A 19,569-nucleotide genomic window follows, 5' to 3' on the forward strand; every position below is an offset into this window, starting at 1 on the left:
GACAAAGAACTGTGTCTGTGGTGTGATGTCACACAGAGGAAAGGACACTGAAATAGAAGTTTAAAGCCTGGGTTCCAATATTGTCACTGATGCTTTCCGGTCCTAAGACTCCAACGTCAGGCTCCAGTAGGGATGTGAGAAGACCATGGCTATGAAGTGTATTGTAAATAGTAGGGTAAGGGGCTCAGTTGGTTGAGCATCTGACTTCGGCTCATGGTTCGTGAGTTCAAGCTCCGTGTCGGGCTCTTTACTGACAGCTCAGAGCTGGAGGCTGCTTCAGATTCTGTGTCTCCCTCTCTCTCTCTCTCTCTCTTCCCCTCCCCTGCTCATGCTCTGTCTCTCTCTCTCTCTCTCTCAAAAATAAATAAACGTTAAAAAAATGTTAAAAATGGTAAGGTATGCTTGTGGGTTGAACTGTGTCTCACCAAAAAGATATAGTGAAGTCTAACTTCCATTACCTGTGAATACAATCTTATTTGGAAATAGGGTTTTTGCAGCTGTAATCAAGTTGAGAGGAGGTTATAATGGATTAGAGGGGACCTTAAATCCAATGACTGGTGTCCTTATAAGAAGGCCTGGTAAAGAGACAGAGACATGCAAAGGGAAGATGGCCATATGAAGTCAGAGGCAGAAATTGGAGTGATGTGATTACAAGCCGAAGAATGCCAGGGTTTATCGGCCAACCACCAGAAGCTGGGAAGAGGTGAGGAAGGATTCTTCCCTGGAACAGTCAGAGGGAGCACAGCCCCACTGACACTTTGATTCTAGAACTCTGGCCTTCATGGAGAGAGAATACATTTCCGTTGTGTTAGCTGTTCCGTTTGTGCTCATCTGTTACGGCAGCCCCAGGAAGCTGACACAGGTGAGGCGTATGTGGCAGGGATGTGCCCTGTAGAGACAGATGGCTCAGCACTGCATGCGCACGCCTCCTAAGTGAAGTGATCCATCAGTGCTGAAAGGCGCCTAGACAAATGAACTTTCTTCTGTGATGCCTAATTTTCCTACATTTTTGGTTTGTCCTTTCTTTAGAGAGGAGGACACAAAACAGGCTATGGAGTGGGGTGGAAGAAACAGAGAGGAGGGATCTAGGGCCCATCGCCTGACAGCACGAGGGTGCCGAAGAGGGATGTCTCAAGCACTAGATAATCATGGAGGGGCGGGTGAGTGAGCTGACAGCAGAGCTGAGGTCCCCAGAGAGGATGCTGGCTGGCCTCCTGGAGCACAATCATTGAGAGGCACAAACACTCTGGCAGGAAAGAGGGCCAGCACAGATAGACATCAGTATATCCTATTGCGACACAGCAGCCTCTTCATTGGGTCAAAGACTCTTGGCGACACCTGGTAACCCTATTCATTAGGCCTGCTTTGTCTCCTGCTCCCCTTCAGATCTGGGTTTTTCTATCCCTCCTGCGTATGCTGTGAAGGTGGGACAGAGCCAAGGGCAGTGATCTGCATCCCATAATACTCTTGTGGGAAAAACAAAACATGATACTAACAAACCCTCATGTCTGGATGGGATTTAGAACTTACAAAGTACTTTCACAAACAATCCCCCTTGACTGGGCCTCCTCGTGAAAGGAGCCAGAGGTGCCTAACCATGAAAGACAGGTCTGTCCCCTAATTCAGAGAGTACAGGAAATCCTAAGTAAAACCATGCCAACCCCCCTAAAGTGGATAAGCATCAGGTTAGGAAGCCATAATACACACAGGCCATAACCCAACATCCTAACTTGCAGCCCTATCCAATAGCAAAGAGCAGACTGAGCTCATGGCACCAGCTGAATGCCATCTGGGCAAGAGTCCCAAGATGAAAACAGAGGACTTCTGTTGTTAGTAAATGGGAGACTAGGTAAATTTGGACCAACCCTTCCACTAAGGACACCAAAAGCTGCGCAAACATCTGAAAAGCATCAGAGAGCTAACAAGATACTAAAGAATTACAAGGCTGACGTCCCAGAGAGGACAGGAAATCAGACGGATGAGCCCAGCATTCGGGGCCACTTCTTCCCTGGAGGGACTTACCCATTTGGAAGAGGGGGTGAGGACAGTAGTGTTTCCAAACATTTGGGGCCATGGGGGGCAAGTTGGAGCACAGGGCCCACCAAAGGTGGAAAGATGCTGGTAAACCACTGCCTTTTTGGGGCTGTGGCCCCAGAAGATTGTGCCCTAGAGGTAAAGATGAACCCAAACCAAACCAGCCCTTGCAGTCTGATAGGACTGGTTTCAGTGGCCTGGAAAATCTCCAACCTTGATCTGGAATAATGTGATCCCAGAATTCTAGGGCCCCTGGGCACCTGATAGAAGCAAGCAAGCAAACAAGCAAGCAAACAAACAAACAAACAAACAAAAACCTTTTCTAAAGGAAGAAATCATCCTAGGCCTTAAAATATTTCAATAAACTATTTCCAAATACAACGTCCATCACAAAATAAAGAATAACGAGGCAGTTGGGAAGACAAATCAGGAGAAGTAGCAGAAATTAGGCAACAGAAACACACAGCAATTCCAGTTATTGGAATTATCACAGATTGAACATAGGCAAAATTCTAGAAAACTCCCCCAGTAGTAATTCTGGCTATTTGAACTCCTAATTGTCTCTCGAATCCACCCTTGTTTGTTGCCTGCACTGATACAATCTCCATTCTGTTTGCCGTCATCACTCTCTCCAGAGCTGTCTTCTTAGAAAACAAATCTGATGAGGTACGAAGAAAACAATCAACAAAACAAAAAGGCAACCGATGGGATGGGAGAAGATATTTGTAAATGACATATTAGATAACGGGTCAGTATCCAAAAATATATAAAGAACTTATCAAACTCAACACCCAAAAAACAAATAATCCAGTGAAGAAATGGGCAGAAGACATGAATAGACACTTTCCCAAAGAAGACATCCAGATAGCCAACTGACACATGAAAAGATGCTCAATATTATTCATCATCAGAGAAATACACATCAAAACCACAATGAGATACCACTTCACACCTGTCAGAACGGCTAAAATTAACAATTCAGCAAACAACAGAAGTTGGCAAGGATGCAGAGAAAAGGGAACACTTTTTCGTTATTGGTGGGAATGCAAACTGGTGCAGCCACTCTGGAAAACAGTATGAAGGTTCCTCAAAAATTAAAAATAGAACTTCCCTATGACCCAGCAAATGCACTACTAGGTATTTATCCAAAGAATAAATACAAAAATGTTGATTCAAAGGGGCACATTCACCTCAATATTTATAGCAGCACTATCGACAATAGCCAAATTATGGATAGAGCCCAAATGTCCAACTGATGAATGGATAAAGATGTGATACACACACACACACACACACACACACACAGGAATATTACTCAGCGATAAAAAATAATGAAATCTTGCCATTTGCAAGGTGGAACTGGAGGGTATTATGCTAAGCAAAATGAGTCAGTCAGGGAAAGATATCATATGATTTCACTCATATGTGAAGAAACAAAACAGATCAACATAGGGGAAGGGAAGGAAAAATAAGATAAAAACAGAGAGGGAGGCAAACCACAAGAGAGTCTTAAATACAGAGAACAAACTGAGGGTTGATGGAGGGGAGGTGGGGTGGGATGGGCTAGATGGGTGATGGGCATTAAGGAGGGCACTTGTTGGGATGAGCACTGGGTGCTGTATTTAAGTGATGAATCACTAAATTCTACACCTGAAACCATAAAAAAAAGAAAAGAAAAGAAAAGAGAAGAGAAGAGAAGAGAAGAGAAGAAAAGAAAAGAGAAGAAAAGAAAAGAGAAGAGAAGAAAAGAAATCTGACATTGTTTCAGCATGTTTAATGGCATTCAAGGCCCTTCACAATCTGTCCTAAGTTGCCCTTTCCAGCCTCATTACCTAGGACACCTCCCTCTCACAATCTTTGGTCATATGGCAAGACTTTCCTATGGGTATCCTCCTGCTGCCTTGAATGTCCTCTCTTCCCACATGATTCTGAAAAATGCCTCCTCATCCTTCAAAGTCCAACTTAAAGCTCTCTCCTTGAAGCCTTTCTAAACTAGTAATTCCAACTCTTACAGATTTGTATATACCTCTATTATGACATTGGCACACTGTATTATAATTATTTGTTTAGAATTCTGTTTCTCAAGTATACTGTTAATTTCCTTAGGTTAGAGTATGTCTTATTCATCCAGGGTTCCTGGCATCTAGCATAACGCCTGGGTAAGTGCTCAGTAAATATTTATGAAAGAAGGAATTTTTTTTTTTTTTTTTTTTTTTTTTAGTAAACTCTACAACCAACATGGGGCTGGGGACTCATGACTCTGAGATCAAGAGTAGCACGCACTACTGACTGAGCCAGCCAGGAACCCCTAGGAAAGGGTATTCTTAATAATAGGCGCTACAGACTCATGGACTGAATTGTGTCATCCCAAATGCTGCATGTTGAAGCCCTAACCCCTAATGTGACTGTATTTGGAGATGGGCTTATAAAGAGGTAATTAAGGTTAAATGGGCCCTAATCCATAGGACTGGCGTCCTTATCAGAAGAGGAAGTAACACCAGAGACCTCCCTCTCCACGTGTGCATAGAGAAAAGGCCATTGGTGGATAGAGCAAGAAGGTGGCTGTTTGCGAGCCAGAAAGAGAGGCCCTGCCAGAAACCAACTCTGGTGGTACCTTCATCCGGGGCACCCAGCCTCCAGACATATCTATTGTTTAAGCCACCCAGTCTGTGGTATTTTGTTATGGTCATCTAAGCTAATATATAGACCATTTCTGGGATTTCAAACATGTACAAATATACACTTTTAGTGAAGGTAAGAATTCAAACTCAAACTGACAAGCATGGGTGGTGAGTGGACACAATGACATTAGGAAAATGGCTTTTTAAAAAGTTTTATTTCAAGAACTTTGTTTTTTACTCTCATTTCAAAAAAAGGTGGGTCAAAGTACAAAAAAAAAGTAGTTGAATAACAGCGTAGGTTTAGAAATCACAGCAGCAGAAGCAATGTACAGACAGCACAGACAAAACAACCCAATGTATGCAATTTTGTTTGGGTTCTTTGCTTAGTGTGTGTGTGTGTGTGTGTGTGTGTGTGTGTGTGTGTGTGTTTCCCCTCCTGTACAAAATACATCAAAGCATGCCATGAGATCAGAAAAAGAAAAGAGTTTAACAAATGGTTACAAGAAATAGACTCTGTACAAGAGGAGGTCATGTTTCTCCCCGCACCCCCCCTCCCCCCATTTCCTCTCTTCTTGTTCTGCTTTAGGTTAGGTTATTCTGAAGACAGTTCACCTCCAAGTCAGCCTGGTCACCTTTGCCACCCTCAAGTTTGGGTGACATGGAGTTCTGGATGTTAAATGACTCCTCCTCTTTCAGGCAGGACTTGAGAGCTTCCTGGATTTTGTGGGGAGCACTAGGGTCATCCTGGAAGAGGAGAAAAGATGAGGAGGGGCATGAAGGAGACAGTGGGTAGAGGGATCAAATAACACTCTAGGCTTTTGAAAGAAGAAAGAAAGAGGCTCTAAGACTCGAATGGACCAAAGTGACTCGTTAGCAGCTACTTTCTAGGAATGTCTTCCTAAAAAAACACTAGCCAGACAGGGATGAAACCTGGCAGGTAACCGGATTATAAATCCCTTTAATGGAGGCCAGTCTGAGGTTTTCAGAGGGGAGGAGGAGGGGGCGGGGGAAGGGGGAGAGAAATAGTCCCTTTAACACTTGATCTGGCCCCTCAAGAGTCTCAGAGCTCCCCTTGGGCAGGGCCTTCCATCCTGCTGTGGCTCTGCTTTCCCAGAAAGATACTGGTCAGGGAGCTCCCCTAGTCAAGGGCATGAATAGGCCCATGGTCAGGTGCAGAGCTGCTCCCAGCAAAACTAGGGCCCCTCTCCCCATGGCAAGTATACTTCCTTTGACAAGAGGCCAGAGATGTGCGTGCCCCTTTACCAGGAGAAGTTGATCTACCAAAAGATGCTAGGGGCACCTGGGTGGCTCAGTCGGTTAAGCGTCCAACTTCAGCTCAGGTCACGATCTCGCGGTCCATGAGTTTGAGCCCCACGTCGGGCTCTGGGCTGATGGCTCAGAGCCTGGAGCTGCTTTCGATTCTGTGTCTCCCTCTCTCTCTCTGCCCCTCCCCCGTTCATGCTCTGTCTCTCTCTGTCTCAAAAATAAATAAACGTTAAAAAAAAAAATTTAAAAAAAGATGCTAACTTACAATCCATGCCCAGGTGAGTCTGGCCGCCTCGATGGTACTCGTGCAGCTTCGCGTCAGACAATACTCACAATACTCATGCGGCTAGCTTCCCACCCATTTCTGACGTGAACCCGCCCCATGTATGCATGTCTCTCCATGTACGTTGCCTGCAGCCCTGTGACAAGCTCCTGGCCCTGAACTGAATTTGCTTGTCAGAGGTTTTCTGGAAATCCCACACCAGTACATAGTCCTCCAGGTCTGTGTTCTGGGCATTCAGAGAACTCCCACAGTGGCACCGGCCTTCCTGCCGTGCTTTTCCTGCAGGGCCATCTGGGGGTTACAGGCACACCTCATTTTTATTATGCTTTGCAGACACTGCCGTTTCTTTTCATTGAAAATTTAAATTTTTTAAATTTAAATTTATTTATTTATTTATTTTTAATTTATTTTATTTTTTTTTCACGTTTATTTATTTTTGGGACAGAGAGAGACAGAGCATGAACGGGGGAGGGGCAGAGAGAGAGGGAGACACAGAATCGGAAACAGGCTCCAGGCTCCGAGCCATCAGCCCAGAGCCTGACGCGGGGCTCGAACTCACGGACCGCGAGATCGTGACCTGGCTGAAGTCGGACGCTTAACCGACTGCACCACCCAGGCGCCCCTAAATTTATTTTTTTTAATGTTGGTTTATTTTTGAGAGAGAGAGACAGACTGCGAGCAGGGGAGGGGCAGAGAGAGAGAGGGAGAGACAGAATCTGAAGCAGGCTCCAGGCTCTGAGCTGAGCACAGAGCCCGATGAGGGGCTCGAACTCATGAAGGGTGAGATCATGACCTGAGCCGAAGTGGGAAGCTTAACGGACTGAGCCACCCAGGCGCCCCAAAATGTTATTACACTGAAGGTCCGTGGTAACCCTGCAGCAGGCAAGTCTGTGGGTGCCATTTTTCCAGCAGCAACTGCTCACCTCGTGTCTCTGTGTCACATTTTGGTGATTCTCGCAATATTTCAAACTTTTTCATTATTATTTTTTTGTTATGTGATCTGCCATCAGTGATTATGACTCAGTGAAAGCTCAGATAGTGATTAGCATTTTTTGCAATAATGTATTTTTTAATTAATACGTACATCTTTTTAGACAACGTGCTATCGCACACCTGCTAGATTACACGCCGTAACATCACTTCTATGTGCCCTGAGAAACCACAGAATTTGTCTGATTCACTTTATCTTGACATTCACTTACTGCAGTGGTCTGCAATTGAACCCACAATACCTTGGAGATATGCCTATATACCCAGTGTGATTCAGCTGGCCTCAGTTCCTTCTTAGGCACTCCAAATAGCTATTGTAAGTGCTTGGAACTCTGCTGATCAAAGAGGTTGGGTGAACACCCAGGCAGGCTCACCAGTGGCCACAAGGGTAGAGAATGTTGCTATCTGACCAGCTAGCTCAGACTTTTCTTGGTTTAACCACTTCCAAAATTGATGGTCATCATCATCCTGAAGGAACAGGACAGTCTCCACACAACTGTGGCGAGTCCTTGCCCGTGCTGACTGCTACTGAGTTTGACCCATAACAGCACTAGGTCAGGGTGGTGACTGGTTGGACAGAAGGTAGGGAAAGGCTTCAGGCTTATACAGGATACTATGGGTGTTCAAAAGTCCTGTGCCTAAACAAACCACTGTCACCTCCCTTTGCTCCCAGCCTCACTTAGCACTTTTTCAGAAGACTGGCTTGAATACAGCATTATAATACAGTTTCAAAGACCTCAGGAATGATTTATGGACAACAGGGGAACACACGTTCCCCATTCACAACTCCACAAGAATAAGAAGAAATGAACTTCATATAGTGTTGAGGCAGATTTCAGGTACTTGATATTTTCTATTACTGCTGGGAGAGATTTAGAAAAAAACCTTTTCAAGAGCATAAATTTAGATGTGGTGAGATGGAAAGATCTCCATGATATATTAAGTATACGTATACACGTACACACACGTACACACACAGGCTTTAAGGAGAGGGAAGCGGGAGGGGGTAGAACTGCAATTTTCATTCCATGTACTTCTGCATGGTTTGGGGAAAGACACTGGGCATGGAAGCTTGAGAGGTGGGCCCTTAAAGATCCTGGGTCGGGGCACCTGGGTGACTCAGTCGGTTAAGAGTCCGACTCTTGGTTTGGCTCAGGTCATGATCTCAGGGTTCGTGGGTTGGAGCCTCCTGTTGGGCTCTGGGCTGACAGAACGGGGCCTGCTTGGGATTCTCTATCTCCCTCTCTCTCTGCCCTCCCCAACTCATGCCCAAGTACACTCAAAATAAATAAATAAACTTAAAAAAAAAAAAAAAAAGTAAAGATCCTGGATAGAACAGACTTTGGATCACAGCAAGCCTGGAACAGGAGAGGATGGCCTGTGTTCACCCACCCTCTCACGAGGACAGGACTCACTTCCGTGCTGTTCAACATCCTGCTCCCCCCACCCCATCCTTGACATCAGACAGGCTTTGAGGGCAAACAGGGGCATCATGTGAGGAAAAGTAGATTTAGGGGTGTTTACAGATCTGGACATCTAAGCTGTGATGCCATGAAGGTGAGGGCCCAAATGAAGCCTGGCCCCTTGAGGGCTCATGGGATATAGACAGATGAGAAAACCGACTTCTGGGCCGATAGGTGGGATATGGATATTCTAAAAATAAGGAACGTATGTATCCCACGATGCTATTAGACAAGCTAAGTACTTCCAACAAACAGCACAGGTGAGGCAGTGTCTAAACCAAGATGGAGCTATCCTAATCCACGTGTCTCCTCCAGAACTAGATCCTATTAAGCTTAGGGCTGCTGAAACCCTCTGCAGAGGGTCCGTCTGCCTTTGGTTTGCGGGTCACTCGTGGAGACGGAGCTGGCCCTCCATCTGGCCCAAGTCCTGGCAACTGCTCTGCGTCCCCCTTCCCGGCATTCCACCCCAGCCAAATGGACATCCTTCAGCCCAGGGGTAGTGTGGGTTCAGGCCCGCACCCCCACTTGTCCAGACACAAATCTCTCTCAGAAGGGGATGGACAGTCAGTATTTTACCAAATACATGAAAGAAATCGAGCCTAGGAGTAAGAAAGATTTAAACAGGGGAGGACTAAAGGACCCCATGGACAAGTCTAGTAATTACTAGACTGAAATCCTGGAAGGTCTGTCAAATCTCAGGAAGGCCAAGTTATATCCACGACCTTCACTGACGGTGCAGCGTTTGCCGTGGGACTCGGGTGACTTCCCACGCGCTGTGCTGCCCACACACTAGCCATTCCTCCCCTTTCCCCGATGCTCCTTTCGGGGGGCTGGCTGCTCAGCTCCAGGGCCCACGCACTCTCGGCCACTGGCTCCCTGGCTGTGGAACCCAGGCGAGGAGCCGCACGAGGCCACTGGAGCCGTGGTGGGGAGGGAAAGTGTCGCCGGCACAGACACCAGCAGCGGCTCCTTCCCAGATGTTGTCTGAAATCATTCAGAGTGTGGCCTGTAGAGATCGCTGGAGATGGGTGGGGAAAATGACCCACTCAGTCCACTTCACTTATGTAAAAGAAATAACCCCTCTATTAAGATAAGTAGGACTCTCCAAAATTTTCGGAGCCTTCAATACCAAGGGCATTTGAGGGGTGAGGGGAAGGAGGTGGCAGAGACTACATGGGCGGGTGTGACTTGGAGGCACCTGGTTCCCCCTCCCAGCTCGCCTGGAGATCTCCCGGCTTTCATCCTGCTGCTAGCATCACTGGTAAGCAGCCAATATGGCGGCTGAGCAACAGATAGAGCTTCACGTCATAATAAAGTGGCAACGGTCTTAACTGCCAGTGCCTGCAAGACCTTCAGTATGACCAAGTCTGACTTTTGGGCTAGGTGGAGAGAGTTAAGAGATGAAGGTAGAAAATCCACAAGTACACACCCTGCTGGACGGGACAGGCATCCCCTCTCATGCTCAGGGCTTTGGCAGAGAGGACATGATGTCCCCTGGGACACAAGTTGAGGGAAAGATGCCAGGTGGGAATGACCTTCGAGATCCAAGAGGTGACAGAGACCTCCAGAACCTCATCTTGCCGCCACTTCACTGAGAGATGTCCTGAGCACTGCCCAGAAAACCCCACGGCCCTTCTCAGCAGAGTCCACCATAGCTGCCCAGTCCCTGCTCCACTCCGTTTTTAAGGCTTGTCATGTTCTGAGTTCAAGGTCAGTGGGAACGTTCATGGACAAATGCTGTCCCTTCCACAAAGTTGGGTCAGCCAAGAAGAACTGGAAACCTCTGTATTGGCTCATGCAACCGAGACCTCCGAGAAAAGCTAATTCCTTCCTCTCCCTCTTTGGGAAGAGGGAAGGAGTCTTTCTACACTTGGGGTGACAGAAAATGTATGTGTCAGAAACTTTCCTAAGACACTTGCACTCTGCGGACAATGTATACCCTGACTGGAGGAACCATCGTTCAGGTCTGACCTGCTGCCCCACATGTATGAGATGGCAGACCAGACAACAGAACCAGAAGACCTTGCAGCAGGCCATCAGTCACCAGTATTCCACAGATGACTGAATGCATACTACCGCGAGGCGCTGGGCTAGGTGGGAAGGGGGTATACGCACAGGCCTATATCCTGTGGGCTGATGAATGTGTTTATCAAGATTAAAGTTTATAAGACATCTTGTTTCCTTGGTTATTATGTCCATCTTGAACTTATTAATATCTTGATGCATACCAAGTAAAATAATATCTGTTGTTTCTCTACCCTTTATATCAAAGACTTCAAAAAATTATCCTAAACTAACCTCTTTCATTTCTTATTTAAAGGACCTCTTTGCTCCTCCTCCACCAGGCCAAGTTCTTCTTTCCTGGGGTTTGGTGAACAAGGTCCCATTTACTATTCTTCTCTCTTGTCCTTCTGGGGGCTACACTTTACCCATCTATAAAAGGAAAACAACGATCTAGATCTGTGCTGTCCCATACGGTAGCATGAGCCATGTGCCGAATTCCTGGACTTGGCTGTGACACGATCTGGAGCTTGGATGGTTTCCGCTTTATTTATAAAATTCTCTCTGACAGTATCTAGTACTTAACTGGTTGTCTGGTCCAGATAACACACTAAGCCAGGATCTTTAGAAACTGGTCTATTGGGACCTTCTATTGGGTTTCAACTGACATTTACGAGCCCATCTTCTTAAGAAGAGAACTTACTCCCAGACTCATGCTTCCACCAGTGTTATGTGCTTACCTTACCCTCACCAGTGGATATATGCCTGCCAGTTTTAGGGTGCTTAAACAATATAAAGGACACTGTTTTCCTAGCCATCCAGAGGTTTCTGCGCTCATCCCAAAGAGCAACTACCATTCACTTCAGTGCCTGCCAGGAAATTCCCTCTCAATGAAAGCAGAGTGTTTCTTCTTGATACAGAAAGTAGAGAGACAAGGAGAAAGACCAATCAGACTTCTAAAGTCTAGACGAAGCTAAAAATCAGGAGTCCTCCTAGACAAAGAGCTTCTATACTACCTGTAACTCTGCTCATCAAGGAAGTGACACGCCATCCTGCTCCCAGTCCCACAATCCCGGTCCCAGCAGGTCACCCTGAGCTGACCTCCAGAGCTGTGGGGAGGGGTTCCACACTCACTTGGAAATAGATCAGAGACAGGGTAGGGGCCGGGTGTGCATTAGCCTGAGGGGAGTTGTGGGGGGAAGACGAGTTACCTGACAGACAAGTTACCACAGAGAGCCAAGGTGAGGGCAGGGGGGAAGGAGGTACGGGGAGCGTCTCCAAGCTTCCTTACGTTTGGGTGAGAGCCTTCGGCAATGGTGGAGAGGGAGAAGTTATCGTTGTGGAGCTCAGACGGGGTCCGGAATTTGCTGGTTAGGATAGAAGAGAGCAGGGAAAATGTGAGTGAAGTGATCACGGCCAAACCTGACGAGAGCTTCCTGGGTCAAACACTATATTTCATCAAATGCCACGGGCCGTAATAAGATGTGCCATTACTTGCTGGACCGCTGAGAAAAAAAACTTCTACCATTTAAACTGTGATCCAATACTTTCTTATCACCTAGTGCGTTTATTATATACTGGAAGTAGCTCATTGTGACATTAGATAAAGAACTGATGGTGATATGAACAGCTCTGGCCAGGATCGTGAACGCCAGGCACTTACAACTACATCATGACTGCATCTGGCCAACAGTGGTTATAAGATACAAGCGACCAATTTCAGACATGTGAATATGGGGGCGGGGGCGATGTGTATCTTAGAGTCAGTACAGCACAGCAGTATCTGTCGTGCTACGTGTGGTGTTATCAGAGTGGTAACCGGCCCTGGGAAATGAGGGTGACAGCGTTTGAGCTGAAGGGGCACGGGGGCCATGCTCTGTACAAAATGTGTAGCCTGCTAGGGGAGGAAGGCCGAGAACGGGCCCTGTCTCTGGCTGCTGCCCCCCTGGCAGTTGCCCCTTCTCTCCCCCACCCTCCTCAGCAGCTATCCTGATAGGTGGTCGCACCCTCTCCCTCTGCTCCCCTCTGCTGCAGCCGTCCTGGGTGCAGGTATGGGGAAACAAGGGTCCTGGCTTGTGATCACACGCACAGATATGGCCCCGCCTCAGTGCACAGGCACAATGGAGAGATCCCTTCTGCCCCAGGATGGTGAGCTGAAAGGCCAGCGAGTGCACGTTGCATGAGTTTACCCAGCAAAGGAGCAACAACAGATGGCGTTTGTCCTTTTCCCAGGACCCAGGGAAAGTCCTTCAGTCACATTCTCTGGAGGGGGTCTCAGGTCAGGGGGGGAGGGGATAAGGGGGCAACAGGGTAAAAGGGAGGTTGGGGACAGTTCTGCATAAATTTTCTCACGGGCCCCCAGGCAGCTGAACTGCCACCTCCTCCTTTTCTGACTCCAGTGACACTTTAGGACATTCTTTGGCTCAGTGCTAAGAGTGATTCTCTCAGCATATAAGGTCACGTCCAAGTGTTGAAGGCACGGATGTAAAGGCAAATGCATGCTGACTGTCACAAGCACACAGCAGCCACTCCTCTGCTGAGAGAGAAGCTGACACGAGACTCTATTCCCATCTGGCCCTTAAAATCCACAGCAGAAGTTAAGCCTAGCCCCTCCCACGCCCAATATTCTGCTTAGGAGAGGTAAGGTGGATTTCCCTAAATTCCTTGCACTTTTGTTCGAACCAAGGGTTGACAAGTTTTCAACAGCAATGCACTGCCAAGCCCCTTCTCTTCCGTGTTCGTGGAGGAAGAGCCCGTACCGAGTGACAGCAGGTCTGAGGGAGCTGGGGTTCCTTCCTGTAGATGTGTGAGTGGAATCCTCACACCGGCCATGACAGACAAAGCCCTGGGAAACAGGTGCAGTCAGCCAGTGGTGGGCTGAGCATAGTGACCTACACGGGGGACCACAGCCAGGTGCACTGGTGGCCTTTTCTTTAAGCACCATCTATCCCCGGGGTGTGGGGGTGTCGGGAATAGTGCCAGACAGCGGCAGAGGGGCCACGGGGTCTTGGGCTCTACAGCAATGCCAGCACATCCCGCATAGGAATGGATACACTTGGATGAGTGTTTGGTGTGAAAAACACAACTAGGGATGTAGAGCAGGTGCCTGGGCCCCTCGTGACGATGTCCCTGGAGCAGGTGGAGGGGCGCAGACATAGGGTCAGGTGGGGCGGGCCCACACAGACTCACTTGGTCCTACGCAGCTTGGTATTCTCTGTCTTGAGCAGATATAGCTTCTTGGCGAAGAACACTGTCATCATGAAGAGCAGGAGCAGTACAAGGGCGGCCGAGCCGACGGCCACGCACATCACCTGGAAGTCGGTGATGATGGACTCGCAGCGCATCCCCTTGTGCCAGATGTAGTCCTGTGTGTTGCACCTGTGGCGGCGACAGAGAGAGACTGAGATGACAGGCAGGCAGCCGTGGCCACAGCGAGGGCCTGGTCCCTGAGCCCTATACTCACCTCAACAGCCCATTCCTGGGACTGTGTTGAGGAAGTGTGATGTCTCCGATCTGTGCAGGCCTCACAGCTGAGACTCTGTACAACCACCCCATGAGGTGACGGGCACTGAGGAGGACACTTGTTGGGATGAGCACTGGGTGTTGTATGTTAGAGATGAATCACTGGCTTCTACTCCTAAAACCAGTACTACACTGTATGTTAACTAACTTGAATTTAAGTAAATCTTAAACAGACGTCCCATGAAGTGGTCAGAGCAGCGCTAAGGTCCATGATATAAACAAGGCACTGAGAAACTGAGTGAACTGGTCATTCCCATGAGTATGAAGTGACTGCGGAGGATGGGAACCCTGGCTTTCCCCCTCGCAGCCTCAATGACAATCACAGGATTCTCTCAGCTCCACCTGCCCTTGGCTCTGGGTGAAAGACAAGATAATAGGACCTCTGGCTCCAAAAGCAGTCAATCCACTCTGCACGTGAGAACCTATCTTGCTGTTCTGCAGTCCCATCTAGTTCACCAGGCTATCCAGACGCCAAAATGTAAGGAAGTGACAGACAAGGACGAACACAAAGATGGATGTACATTCCCCTCCTATCGCAGCCCCCAAAATTCTGTCCCTAAAGCTTCGTGTCCTATTACCATGAGAAATGTCAGGAAAGCACAGTGAGAATCAACCCTCTGGGTGGGTTTTAGTCCTTTTGTTGAGTGACTTTCTCTTGCCCTTGGGGACATTCCCAGGCTCCAACTCTTCCAATGACATTGCTGTTTCCATGGGAACCAGGCTGCTTCAAAGAGGAAAGATGTGGAAGGATACAGAAGCAGGCAAATGAGGGAGGACATGAACCTCAGGGTGAATGACAGACAAGAGAAAAGGGGTCCAGGAATGGGGAAATTAAGCATTGGAGAACTGGGCTCCTCCACCTCCGGAATAGGGTGGGGAGATGTGACTTAACAGGAAATTCTTTCTTTTCCAACTGACCCTCTGCAGTCCAGGGAGGCTATGTGTCTGGGGAGGGCGGGGAAAGAAGATCCTGCTAACTTGCTGCTCTGGAGAAGTTCTGCTGTAGCTCCGATCATTTCCCTGCAGTGGGCCAGGGCGGCGGAGACAAAGGCATGCTGCAGTCTGCAACTGAGGGCTTGGCAGTCTCCTGTGAGTGGAATGCAAAACAGTTTCCGGGCCACAGCCAAGCCTGGTTGTGCACAGTGGGAGGAGGAGGCTCTGGGGGAGGAGGGGGGAGGCCGGAGAGTGACCCCGGGATGGAAGGTGAGCAAGGGGGGGGGGGGGCTGAGGGGGTGGGGAAGGTGGGCGAGGGGAGACTTATGGAAAAGTCCTTCTGAGGCAGGACCCACTGGAGGGTCCCTGGTCAGCACACCCACACAGCTTACTAAGGACAAACTTAATTTCTCACTGGGGCGTCCCAAGAGCTCCAGGAGGTTCTGGGACCTTTTCTAGCTCTCCAGAAGCAGCAAGGACCCTACATTTCATACTGTGATAGGAAAAGACTACTTTGAAGGTGAAAATGCGGGCCTCCGATAGGATGGAAGATAATGATTTCACTGCTCCCAGGCTAAAATCATCACTGTAGTTCCCCTAACGAAAGCTTGAGGAGCAAAATCACAGGGTTTCCACATATTTCTGGTAGCCCTTAACCAACAGGCAAGGTCTTGTTGCCATAATTTCTTGATCATGGTTCCTTTTAGCAATGACTAGACTACTCCAATCAGAACCGTGTGGGCACATCCTATATGACTGACCCTAATCATCTCACGATCATTTATATGAAAGAAGGAACTAGAAGTCAAGCTTTAATGCCAAAGGCACAACATTCACACCTTCTACATGTTATTCTTCTATCAGAACATCAAGACCTACAGAATTTGAATTCTTTACACACCTCCAAAAAAAAAAAAAAAAAAACCAAGAAAGAGAAACATCAGGAATGACATTTAAAGAGACCCCCAGATTACATAAATTCTCCTCCTAGGACCAATGGAAACAGGTACCAGAGGAATCTGGGGGTTCTACTCTACTTCTAGGGCCTGTAGAGGATGGAGACAAGGAAACTATCCACATCACCCCTGACTTGTGATTCTTCCACAAAAAGCCAGTGAGCTCTCACGCCATGACGGCAGGTGTATGAGGTATTCCTGAGGTGGCATGGGATGGTGGCTACAGTCTATGTCCTTAGAGACACTAACCTCTCTGGGTCTTCAAAACATTCTGCACTGGGTATCCCAAGGAAGACAAAAATCAAGGTAGAAGGGAAAAATCCACTACCCCAAATTAAGAGACCCTACCACATCTGATATGCCAGGGAAGATACTTTGTTTGACTTGACCTTTTTGAATGGCTGCTTTTGGGGTCTGCTCCCAATGAGAAGGTCCTCACTCTGACTTTACATGCCCACCTCCCTACACATGCCCTGCAGGGAGATAGGGTCTTCCTCTAGCCACACACATGGCTCAGGGGGAGTGCTCCGCAGCCATCTTTCTTCCAGAGTAGGCTTATAGGCCTACTTTTTCTGCTAGCATAGCCGGAACTCTCCAACGAAACACCTGAAGCCAGTAAAGACCTCTTTCCAAAACCCTTAGAGAAGTCCCCTCCCTTTGCCTTTATAAAGCTTAGTGGTTTGGTAAAGAAAACAAGCTTGGGGGAAATACAAAATCTTATTTCTGAGGAATCTCTCCTTGTGATGAGATCACAGGAAGTACATTTAAGAAGTAGTTCCCCATAGAAGATATCTGAGTGAACGTCTCTTGATCCTCTTGGCCTGGGAACACACAACCTCTTGGAAGTTGTGCCTATCACATCCCCCTCTTTGCTGAGTCTGCCTCACATGCACTCTTCAGGAGTTCTTTTACAAGCCCCTGTGCACCTGCCTGCCACACCCTTACCTGCAGAAGGCCCCTATGTTCTCCACCAGGTAGCACTGGCCGCCATTGTGACAGTAACTTGGAAAGAGGTCGCACACTGACCGGCAGGAGCCATTATGTCGCACAAAGCCGCTGCGGCACTCAGTGCCATTCTCGCTTGGGGTCAGGTCCCTGCCTGGCTCTCCAGGGCGGGGCCTGAGGGCGATGCTGCTGCCAGGGACCATCCCCAGAGTATGCTGTGGGGGGACAGCATGCCACCGACTGGTAGGCTGGCCAGTCCCGGGCCCCAGACCAGGCTTCTCGGTAGGCACCAGAAGGTCACTTTCATCTTCCAGGTCTCCACCTCCCGCTGCATCCTTGTCATCCTCCTCTTCCTCCTCCTCTTCATCAAGGTCATCATAGAAGGATGTGGTGGGGTAGAAGTCAGATTCATCAAAGGGGGTGAAGTCGTCGTATAAGTCAAGCAGGCTCCAGGAAGGGGTCTCTCCCCCAGTATCAGGGTGGTGCTCTGAGGTTCCTGGCGACCCTGGGAAGCTCTCCAGGTCGGCACCACGGCCCTCACCATCCAATCCTTCGAAGTAGTCGATGTCAATTATATCTGACGCTGGCTGGGGCTCCATTGTGCCCTGAAAGGGGAATGTGGGCTCTGGCCCATGAGGGTCATGTGTGCTGCCTCCCAGGTTCAACCAAACCTCCAAGGGACTCTCCTTGGGGTGTTCTGGGCCGGGGCTCAGCATGTCGCCAGGTGTGGGGGAGGGTGGTCTGCTGGCCTCTGTAGCCTTGGGGATGGAGGGGGCCATCGATGACTGTCCCAGGGCCTCCTTGGGAGCCGGGAGTGTAGCTGGAAGGGCCTGGGTGTCGCCGCTGCCGGCCTCTGCGGTCACTCCACCCAGGCCAGGGCTGTCAGCCTCCAGCCAGGGTGCGCCGGTCACCGCTGCCGACGCCTCCAGCACCTCCTCTGGCCCGACACTAGGCCCCATCATGGCCTGCTCACCGCCAGGTGCGGTCCACGAGGTCTCGTCTTCCTCAGCTGCTGGTGGGCCGGCCTTCTCCCTCGTTTCGTTGGCAGTCGGCTCCCTCGCCAGGATGCTCTTCACCTGCTCGTGGGCCTCGACGGCGCTGCCAGCCTCACGGGCTGTGGACGGGAGGTAGGGGGCGCGGCGTCAGGGCCCCGCCCCCCGCCCACCCGAAGAGACCAATTCAACGTTTCCCAAGGGCCCGCCCCCACCCCGCCCGGGCCCTTTTCTCGCTCAGGCCCCGCCCCTCGGCCATCATACCCCGCCCCCGACAAGCCCGCAGTGTAACCGCGGCGGCTCCCACCTCCCGCCCAAGGCGGAGGTTTTACCCTCAGGGCTCCACCTCACCTCCAGACCCCGCCCTAAAGTCGCACCCTCAGGGTCCCGCCCCACGCCAGGCCCCGCCCCAACTCTCATCCTCATGGCCCCATCACCTCAAGGTCCCGCCCCGAAGTCTCACCCTCAGGCCCCTCCCACCCAGGCCCCTCCCCCAACCGGCACCTCTGTCCGAACACCCGGGCCGGGGCCGCCCCCAACCCCTCGGCCTCCCCCAAGTATCCCACCTCTTCGCGCGCCCCTTCCCCCGCCCCGGTCGCGGGCAAGGAGCTGCCCCGCCCCCTTGCCACAGCTCGCTAACTCCGCCTGTACCCGAGGCCAGCGGGACCCTGGCCCAGGGTGGGGCGCGAGGGCCGCGGGGGTCCTGGTCGCAGTCGGTACCTACCCGGCGCGGCCCGGGCGGCGAGGACCAGCGCGGCCCCCAGAAGCAGCAGCAGAGGCGGCGGCCCCCGGCCCGGGCCCCCGCCCCCGGCTCGGCCCATGGCGCGGCGCCCCGACCGCTGTCCGCGGTCTGCCCGGCTGGCTGCGCCCTCGGCTCACCGGCCGCCGCGCCTCCCGCCCGCGCTGCGGCCGTCTCAGCCCACGATGGGCAGCGCGAGAAGCCGCATGCCGCCGCCGCCGCCGACCGCCGCTGTCCCCGGAGCGCCGCGCCTCCCCGCCTCCCCGCGCCGCCGCTGCCGCGCTCAGCGCCGCCCCCACCCCGCCCGCCGCGCCCGCCCCGCCGCACGTAGCTCTGACGCCGGCCCCGCTCGATCCGCCTGCCGGGGACAGACAGACCCCCGGCTCGGGACGCCGAGACAAACGGACGTGGACTAGCGCGGGTGCGGAGCACAGCGCCGTGCGTGGCGTTAGCCGACAGGTGCACGGGCGGGAGACCTGTGGGGCGGGGCCCGCCCTCCCCGTGGAGAGCTGGCACGGGCCCCCCACCTGCGAGGAACCCACCCGCCACGCGGCGAGCACGGAGGCGGGGGCCCAGACACCCGCAAGCTTGGGGCGGGGCTCGGAAGGGCCGCAGGGGGCGGAAGCCCGAGCTGGAGCTGTGGAAATGAGCCGAGCCCGGGGTGCACGGAGCCTCTCAGATTTCTGCGCCAATGCCGTGTTCGGAGAGGGGAAGGGTCTCGGGGAGGTCTGCGGGTGTCCACGAGGGCGGGCGGGCGCTGGCAGCGCCAGGCAAGGGGGCGAAGCCGACGGCCCGGGCTCTAATCGGATCAGACCTAATCCGTC

The 19,569-nt window shown here is 50.8% G+C and overlaps 1 protein-coding gene across 3 annotated transcripts; it reads right to left on the reverse strand.

The window, feature by feature from the left end:
- Positions 1 to 5,225: 5,225 nt before the first annotated feature.
- On the reverse strand, positions 5,226 to 18,827 carry CSPG5 (chondroitin sulfate proteoglycan 5). 3 transcript variants are annotated; one of them, XM_047097168.1, is made up of 6 exons: positions 18,731 to 18,827; positions 17,015 to 18,128; positions 13,848 to 14,036; positions 11,889 to 12,025; positions 5,586 to 5,611; positions 5,226 to 5,399 (listed from the first exon to the last, which is right to left on the reverse strand). In XM_047097168.1, the coding sequence occupies exons 1-6, from the start codon at positions 18,825 to 18,827 to the stop codon at positions 5,238 to 5,240; spliced, it is 1,725 nt and encodes a 574-aa protein (XP_046953124.1). In that variant the 3' UTR covers positions 5,226 to 5,237. The 3 variants fall into 3 exon arrangements, with proteins under 3 accessions (XP_046953124.1, XP_046953125.1, XP_046953126.1); XM_047097169.1 differs by lacking the exon at positions 5,586 to 5,611 and having other exon boundaries at positions 11,950 to 12,025; XM_047097170.1 differs by lacking the exons at positions 5,586 to 5,611; positions 11,889 to 12,025 and having other exon boundaries at positions 5,274 to 5,399.
- Between the last annotated feature and the right edge of the window lie 742 nt (positions 18,828 to 19,569).

This window comes from Lynx rufus, unplaced genomic scaffold (genome assembly GCF_022079265.1).
Source record: "Lynx rufus isolate CCGP_SWC_20201006 ecotype Redwood Valley unplaced genomic scaffold, mLynRuf1.p SCAF_4, whole genome shotgun sequence".
Classification (NCBI taxonomy): Eukaryota; Metazoa; Chordata; class Mammalia; order Carnivora; family Felidae; genus Lynx; species Lynx rufus.